Source organism: Apodemus sylvaticus, chromosome 9 (genome assembly GCF_947179515.1).
Source record: "Apodemus sylvaticus chromosome 9, mApoSyl1.1, whole genome shotgun sequence".
NCBI lineage: Eukaryota > Metazoa > Chordata > Mammalia > Rodentia > Muridae > Apodemus > Apodemus sylvaticus.
Genome location: NC_067480.1, coordinates 7,308,016 through 7,316,776, shown reverse-complemented (window position 1 = coordinate 7,316,776; position 8,761 = coordinate 7,308,016). Strand labels below are relative to the sequence as shown.

General features: G+C 51.5%; 1 protein-coding gene across 2 annotated transcripts in view; it reads right to left on the bottom strand.

Moving 5' to 3' along the window:
* Nucleotides 1-258: 258 nt before the first annotated feature.
* Mtcl1 (microtubule crosslinking factor 1) overlaps nucleotides 259-8,761 on the bottom strand; it is a 113,583-nt gene continuing 105,080 nt past the window's right edge. For both annotated transcript variants that reach the window (XM_052192698.1, XM_052192699.1), the window contains 2 exons: nucleotides 6,008-7,547; nucleotides 259-1,425 (listed from right to left, as the gene is read on the bottom strand). In XM_052192698.1, the coding sequence (XP_052048658.1) occupies nucleotides 1,207-1,425; nucleotides 6,008-7,547 (1,759 nt within the window). In that variant the 3' untranslated portion in view covers nucleotides 259-1,206. The remainder of the gene's footprint in view (nucleotides 1,426-6,007; nucleotides 7,548-8,761) is intronic.

Below are 8,761 nucleotides of genomic sequence, written 5' to 3'. Positions count from 1 at the left end.
TGGCCTTTCACAACAGTTCTGTGCTCCTCAGCAGTGCCTTCGTAACCCCACCCCCAGCACCAACATGCTGGGCTGCAAATTTGCTCAGAGATAGAGTGATAGCTAGCCCTGTGTCGCTGTGTCCCTCTCTCCTGGTGTGTGCAGCCCCTCCCCTGCCTCCCCTGCGCTCTGCCCGACAGAAAACCCAGAGACACTTTCCTTTCAGAGCTGAGGAAGACAAGGGGAGAAAGAAGCCAAGTAAGCGGTGACACCAAGACCTTGTTTCTTCCTCATAAGGACTTTATTTCTGTGTCACCGTGGTCTCAGGCAGACCCGAGGCACCTTCGTCTGTCTCGGTTTGGCCTCCTCATGATTTTTTGTAGTGCCTTTCCTTAAACAAGAAAATGCTGGGCGAGCTTTGTACACTGTCCGTTAATGTCATAACAATAATTTAAAAATGGCGCTGTTGTCTCATTGTTACAAGGGACCAACAGCAACAGTACATACAGTACAAGAAACTTCACGAGTTACAGTGGACCGGACCGATGCACACGCAGGTGAGGGCAGGGACAGAGCAGTGTATGTACAGGTGCCCGAGGACGTGCGGTCAGGCTGGGCAGGTGGGTGGCGCAGAGTCATAAGTCCATCTGAAGGGCTCCGTACCTTTTCAGAAACGTTGACCTGCATCCTTCCAGATGACAGACACTCTTGTCTTCTGGCCTTGCGGCCTTTTCACTACAAAAAGTTTATTGAGTTCGACAGTCTGAAGCAGTAAAAAAAAAGACTCCTAGGAAAATTAAGACTAGACAAAATAAAATTTAACTTAGAACACTCTGAACTCAACATGGAGAAACCCAGGCAGAACAGAGCAGTGCAAATTCAACAGGCAGGCAGAACTGAGAACAAGGGTGTTCGGAATCTCTTAAAATGTACATTTTAAAACTCTTTAAATCTATTTATACCTTATTTACCTTTTCGTTTAATATCTCATTTGTAAAAAAAAAAGATGGAGACAAAAATAGTTTTCTGAGCTATGAAAAAATTATTACAGGCACGTTTACTGTTTCATTCCCGAAACGTCTCAGTTTACCAGGTTGAACATTCAGTAGCTGTGTTTTTTAAAAACATCCTTTGACCTTGAGAAGGCTACAGCTTTCCTTTGGGGTGGAGGTTGGTTGATGGTGGTGATGGTCTGGTCATGGAAATTACAGTGAATTATTCCGGTGATCATCCATGCAAGCTTGCGTCCTGTCGCGGGTGCGACTTCTCCTCTGGTGGGTCTTCCTCACTGCGTTCCTCTAAGGACACTGGGTCTCCGGGTGACTGAAACTGTGAGGCAGTGGGGGAAGGCGGGGCCCAACGGGATGGAAGGCGGCGGTTTGCTGGTCTCTCTGGCCTGGAGAAGCAGGGCTCTAGGGAGGGCGCGAGCGCAGAACAAGGCAGTTCCTTCAGAGCCGAGAGAGAGACAGTGTTACTCAGACAGGCAGTGTCATGTGGGCCACCGCCCCAACACACTCCAACCACACTCAAGTCAAACGAACAGACCAGGCAGCTTCAGCGTCTGTATGATTACTGCATGCATGGAGTAACTTAAAATGATCCGATCAACACTCCACACGAATGATTAGTGAAGTGACCTGTTACAAGGTGACAGAACATAGCAACATGGTGACATAGGGCTGCTTTGTAGGGTATCTTCAGAACTGGGCTGGAACACAGAAAAGATTAAGTAATGACTGGGGCCACCTTGTCCCAGGCTCACCCTTGAGCCTCTTGAATCCTTTCAGCTGATCTAGTCTTGTGACATCTCAGTCTACTGAGGTCCACAGAGACCTAGGGTTACATCCATCCGTATTAGCAACGGGATTCAAATGGAACTGTTTATTCCTCTGCTTAGCAGCAGGCTAGGCAAACTCCCACAAGTCGTGGAAGAAAACCCGTTGCATTCAGAAGTTTTAACTGAGGTCTAGATTTCTTTAATGACGCGTCATAGCTGCAGTGCCGGTCTTACGCCTAGAGCTATGGCTGCACTTGACTTTCAGCCACTGTGACATCACTGTGACATTCTAAGGGCTGATCATGTGACACACAACATCCGGCCATGATGAAAGTCATCTGTGGCTGCTCGCGTGATTAAAAGGAACGTAGGGTTACACGTCCTCTGCCTGCATGTCTGGGATCGGGGATGTGTAAAGCTGTGTCACATGTGGTATGGATCATGGATGATGTCATGGCCCCCCAAGAAGCCAAGAGGTGAAATACAAGAGTTAGATGTGACTAACAGTGAAAGACCCAGAATGAAGAGACTGGGCACAGTGCGGGCTGGAGGAGCAGAGGCTGTGTCCAGGGGACAGGCGGTGGCTCTTGGGGGAAGATGAAACATGAGAGATGATATTCGGAGATGGCCAGTGAGGATGGGATGACCCAAGAGCAGCAAGGGACCCACAGGCTTCTGCAAGAGCAATGGAGTAATGGGGCGGAGTCTTTCCCTTATTCCTGAGGGGCCAGCAAAAAAAAAAAAAAAAAAAAAAAAAAAAAAAAAAAATTAACACTGAGACCATTCCATCAGATGCCGGGTTTTGACATAGGAGGAATCTCCCTGGGCCATTTATGCTGATGGCACCCTGACAGCCAAGATGTGCCTATAGCTACCACATGGAAACATTCGAAGTCAGGGTGCTGCCACATCTGTCTCATTACATCATCTCTTAGCGTAGGCAGGAGAGTGGGGATGGTCTGTGAAATCCGTGTCCCCACACCCACCATTTTCAGAGTGAACGTTGGTGTGGCTTCAGGGTTATCTAGCCTCTCTTCCCACTGAGGTGAACAGGAACAAGCTCTGCTCAGAGGCCGTCCTCCACACACTGCTCACTAGCATCAGTTAGTGCAGGAGAAACCGGGGAGCCATGCTATCCAGGAAATTAACATTTTCCTTAGAGGAACACCAGCAGTGCTGTCTGTAATCCAGAAGCCAGTGAGGTAGGCAGCTCTGTGGAAATGGCCTTTCTCCTCCTGCCCCACCCTGGTTTCTTGGCTATTTCTCCCCGCCCTGCTATGGTGACACACCTTTTATCTGATTATCTTCCCCAAGACAATGCTATATAGATCAGGCTGGCCTCAAACTCAGATACCCACTGCTTCTGCTCCCCAGTGCTGGGGTAAGCGTGTTCCGCCTTGGCCTCGGTTAATGGTACAGGCTCTATTTTGTTATTAACTTCAGGTAGGTCAGAAGGGTGACTGCATCCTTTCTTACAGGTCTCACTAGGGAACAGCAATGTCTGCTACTATTCATTCGGCTTATATTTATGAAGAACTTACTTTCTCACCAGTGTACTCACTTGGAAGGGCAAGAGACTTTTGGGTTTACTCTCCATTCTTGAAAGACAGGAGAGAGAAGGCTCAGCACATGCTGCACGCTGTGCCCAGCACACAGCAACACACACATGAAACCAAAATGCCAGTGACCAGTGGTGGGTAGGGTTAAACCAAAGACAGGCAAGACCGGAGGTGGTCCCTTCAGGCCAGTGTTTCTCTGTTGAACTGTACGAGGAGAAACTTTAGCAGAATTTAAGTAGTCCATCCCGGAGATGGGCAAAGTGGGGTGTCTGAGCTCAGTGTCTGTCCCTTGGGGGTGGGAGTGGATGTCTGCTGATGATGATGAATGCCGAATGCCAATCACAAGTACATCAGCTACACACACAGCTCTGTGGATGGGTGGAGGCGGGGAAGAGGCACTTACAGTGTGAGGCAGGCAGGGCTAGAGTCCCCAGGGGGCAGTTAGTAAGACAGTTTGGTTCTGGACAGACAGACAGGGAAAGAAGAGAAAAACAAGTCGGTTGGAAAGTGTTTCAAACAAAACAAGAATAGACCCTGCTCCAAGATATCCTCCGGGAGGGAGCGGTGGCCTGTGTTCACTCAGAGGGAGGCTAGGCAGGAGGATGTGGCTCAGCTCACAGGATTGCCTTCTGCTGTGAGTCAACACACTGGAGGAGGCAGGAGCGAGGGGGAGGGGCCTCCCAACTCCCTGACAGAACTTCCGTGGCAAAGGGAGAGGAGACAATGGCATGGGTGGTTACACGGTCTGGTTTGTTCTGATCGCCACAAGCTACGGCTGCCATTCTCAACCGTACCCTCCCAGGTACACCAGGCTTTTGGAGGGAAGGGTGCCACCTATGTCACATCATTCTCACGGCACATCTCAGAGAGGGCAGGGTCACTTGAGGGGTGAGAGGGGAGCAGGGGAGAAACATTTCCTGTCTCTCAGATGTTCAGACCAGTACCGATACCACACAGGGTGCTTGGCACAGGCTAGGAAAAACACTGGCGACTCTGCTTATCTGGGCGTGAAAACCAGGCCTGGCACACAGTCACCAGGAGATGAAACGTGATTTCCGATGGCACTGCTGTGAGGGGGTCAATCCAAACAGGAATGACTGATTCTCCTGGCATCGAGAACTGTAAACGTCTGTAAGGGGGTGGGGGAGAGACCATGTCCTCTGTGTTGTGTCAGTAGGTTGCTGTCAAGAATACAAAGGTTCTTTTGTGTCCCAAATAAATCTCTATGGTCTCTAATAAGAGTAGAAACTCAAGAGAGCTGATTGATGATGTCTTTTAGCAAGCTCTATCTTAGCTGCAGGCAGAGTAGGCCTATACAAACAGACCCTCCCAAGCCACAAGAATTTATCTGACGGCTCCTGAGATTTAGTGGTGAAAAGATGAAGAAGACACCGATTACTACCTGAGAACTCTTACCCTACGATGTCCATTCTTCTCAGAGCATGTAACCAATCTGTCCTGACAACTCAGACCTTGGGAAGAGCAGGTTACGGGACTGCCGTTTCTATGGGTAACTGTCAAAATCAACATTGGCTTGACCTACTTCTGGATTGAACTGTATTTTGCGTTAAGTACTCTTTGGAGGGCTGGGCTGGGAACCTAATCCTTTCTCCCTGTGAGCAGTTTGAGGGAGACAAAAGAAATACACCTCTCTCCTCAAGTCATCAGGAAGCCAGGGCTGGGGCCTTGCAAGGAAGCGGCGCATAGCCTGGGAACATCCCGCCCCCGCCCCTGCTGTTTGAAGGCTGGGATTGGATGATGCTTCTGCACCTGCCTACATCCGGGATCCTAGGACTTGCAGTCACGTGATTGCTCATTGGTCAGACCTACTTGGTCAGCACTGCCATGAGGCATAAATCCTCAAAGCTGTCACCACCCTTATTAGCAGGCTGCTTCCTGTCGCTGTAGGTATGGGATTTTCTTTCTTTTGAGACAAGTTCTCATTATGTAGCTTTGGATAGCCTAGAACTCAAAGAGCCACACCTTCCTCTGCCTCCCAAGTGCTAAGGCTGTGCGCTATCATGCCTGCGAGTGCTGTGAGTGTCCTTGTTTGCTTGTGTGTTTTTTGTTTTTGTCACAAGAATACGTGTGGGCATCTATATCAGGAGACTCCAGTGCTGACAGATTCGTGTCACCGTTGCCATGTTCTACTAGGGCACACATTTTTTTCCCTACCGTATCTATTACCTGATTCCACCTCCATGGTGATTTATAAGATGACACACTGCTGATCTGTGCTGCGGTGGCCTGAGAATCCAAAAGCTCTTCTTGTAGTCCCCAATGAAAGAATTTTGAGTCGGTGTTATCCAAATGCACTGTAGCATGCCCCTCATGCAACCACGCATAAAGAGCTGCAGTATATAGAAATCCTGACAGACACACATGCACATTTTCCACTTACTCCGTTTCTACACTTGCACCACGTCACACACAGAGCAAATACACACCAAACCAAGAGAGTCAGATTTAGCCTGACCAGAGGACGGAGCTGGAACAAGGCGCGTCCTCACGATTCTGGGGACACTTAGAGTAAACTTGCTTACGAGGTACTCTGGGTTTGTCTTTCTGCCTGTTCCATTCTGTCTTCACTCCATTCCTGCCCAAGCTACACGGACTCCTGAAACCACTGCCCAGGACCGGCGTCCTATGCCGGGCAGCCTAAGGCGGGGCTAATGGGGAAGGGAACAGTTACCTCCATGGATCCTGGTTCAGCTGACACTGCTTCTCCAGTGTGGCTGTCGCTGGTGAGACCTGAGGAGCCGTGAGTGGCGTGCTTCCTCTCCTCCTTTAAGGCGTGCTCCAACAACTTTTTGTTGAGGAGCCGGGCCACGTTCTCAGTGAGCGTGTAGCCAGGGGGTGCGGATAAGTCCTGCCTCACTGCTGTGCTCTCCCCCGCCTCCTCCCTCAACACCTCTGAGCCCACCCCTAGCGGGCTGGGCGACCTTCCTCGGGAAGTGGTGCCTGTCTCCTGGCCTGGACCCAGCTCCTGTCGAGGTTCTGCCGACCGAGATCGGCTCCCAGCCCGCACCCCGACAGGACTGTGGTCGATGATGTTGAAGAGGCTGGAGAGGCCATCATTGATGGTAGTGTGCACAGGGCTCTCCCTCGTGGTAGTGGAGCGGGCCCAGGCCGACTCGCTGAACCCTTTCTGGGGCATGCCTGGTGAGGTCCTGCTATTTGGCTGGTCAGCTTTTGAGAGGGGCTTTCTCTGGAGTTTGGGAGAACCGTACTTTGGGGAGCAGCAGGTGCGTTCAAACTTGGCCTGCACCTTCTCAATGGCGGGGGCCACCTGTCTGCTCCTAAGGCTGCGGGAAGGAGAAGACACGGGTGTGGTGCCCCCTCCGGCTTTTGGCGTGAGACACTTGTGAGGGCTGCTGGTGACGCCACTGGTGCGTAGGGCCTCGGTCTGCAGGCCCACGCTGATTGTCTGAATGGTCTGCGTCCCTGCCGTCTTGGATCCGTTGGTCTGGCAAGCCATATCCCTGACTTGTGGCTCGGCAGGACCAGAGCAGATGGCATTCCTGACAGAAAAGGCCACCTCTTTCATGTCATCACTCATGTTCTTGGACATATCTAGGCTGTTCAAAGGGGAGGCAAATCCCAGGGAGGGACAGATAGGTCTGTCGAGGGGGCGGAGAGACCCCTCCACACAGTCTCGGGGGTGTCTGGGTGGGGTGCAAGACCACCTGTTGAGCACAGGTTCTGGATGACCTCCCTTGGCATCTGCCAAGTTCCCTCTTGCTCTGCTCGTAGGAAAGGGTCCCTCGGGGTCCGCTCGGCTCCGGCCCTCGCCACCTGACACTATACTATCAAGACGGCGAATGGCAGGCGGGCTATGCAGAACATGCACACCAGACTGTTCTGTGAGGACATGGGACCGCAGTGGCTGCTTCTGGCAGTGCTCCGGGCTGGTCATGGTGTCCGTAGTCATCGTGACACTCGTGGTCAGGTACCAGGAGGAATCTGGACAAGGCTCCGTGGTGGCCTCGTGCCCTACCCACCCCACCTCGGTCCTGTCTGCCCAGAAGTCTGGAGGCTGATCGACCCCAGCCCTGGGGGCTGCGTAATCCCAGTCTTTGCTGTTGAACTCCTCGATGTACTTCAGGTCATCGGGAGACAAGGGTGGAGTGACATCCCCCTTGCTGCTGGCAGACGGCAGGCCCTTCTCAGGCAGGAACGGAGAGACGTCCATCAAACGCTGAAACTCAGACATACAGGACACAGACACAGCCCTGGGGAAAGATGCAGAACAGCTGTCAGCTCCTGGGCAGAGCTCTGTACAAGATGGACCCATGGAGGTGCCTGCCTCTACTTAACTCTTAAAGCGTGAGCCGGCCACTTGCTATCCTCTGAGTGGCTGATAAGCTCGCCGCTCACCAGGTGAATGCCCGTGCCTTTCTGTCCTCTACAGGCAACAAACACACTTAGATCCATCATCAGTGGTAAAGGGGAAGTCCGTAGCTAGACTTTGGTAGCCAATGCACATGCACATGGGTGTGGACTCCTTTTTTATTTTTTTTAGATGTGTTTATTTATTATATATAAGTACACTGTAGCTGCCTTCAAACACCAGAAGAGGGCTTCAGATCTCTTTACAGATGGTTGTGAGCCACCATGTGGGTGCTTGGATTTGAACTCAGGACCTTTGGAAGAGCAGTGCTCTTACCTGCTGAGCCATCCCTGCAGCCCGGGTGCAAACTCGTAATGCAGGCATTTTAACTCCGCCTGTTTCTCGATCTGACATAAATTCATAGAATGCTTTCATTTTGCCCATCTGCCCCCACAGAGGTGGTGGGTGGTGTACTGGACAAGTCAGGACGTGGCTGAGGTATTCATGTACCTGGTTTATCCACCAGGGCAAACAAATTCTCAGAGGCTGGGGGCTGGCTGCCCGCCACCTGAGGTTGACAGAACCTTTGTGATCCAGAATCTCTCTAGCTGCACTGAAGTGGGAGGCGAGGTGGACATCACCACGCTAGATCAGTCTCCCCTCAGCTGATAGACAGAGTTTATACCGAGGGTTCTAGCGCAGCCCTAGCCATGCCAGAGGTGACCCCAGATCCAGCACACAGACCACTTCTCTAAAGGACCTGTTGAGAACAGTATTCCAGGCTGGGGCTACCCTGTGAGCAGTCTGTGCTCTCCACAGAACCACCAGTGGAAGTGACGGGTGGGGGCTTCGTGGCTCTGGGGTGAGCCGGATGGAGGTGCACCGAGATGAGAAAGAATGGAGGGACACTTAGTAGCAGCCATGTTGGAGAACCAATAAGACTGGAAGCATGTCTGAGTCCCTCCTGCTGCAGGAGGTACGGCAGAAGAAGTTAGACGTGCACAGCCAGGGGAGGGGGTCAGGACCTTCGTGGTTTTGCGCTGGACATTTTGATGCTATTTACAGATTATAATCCCCATGTTGACTACTTTTGAAATCAAAAGAAGCAAGTAAAAT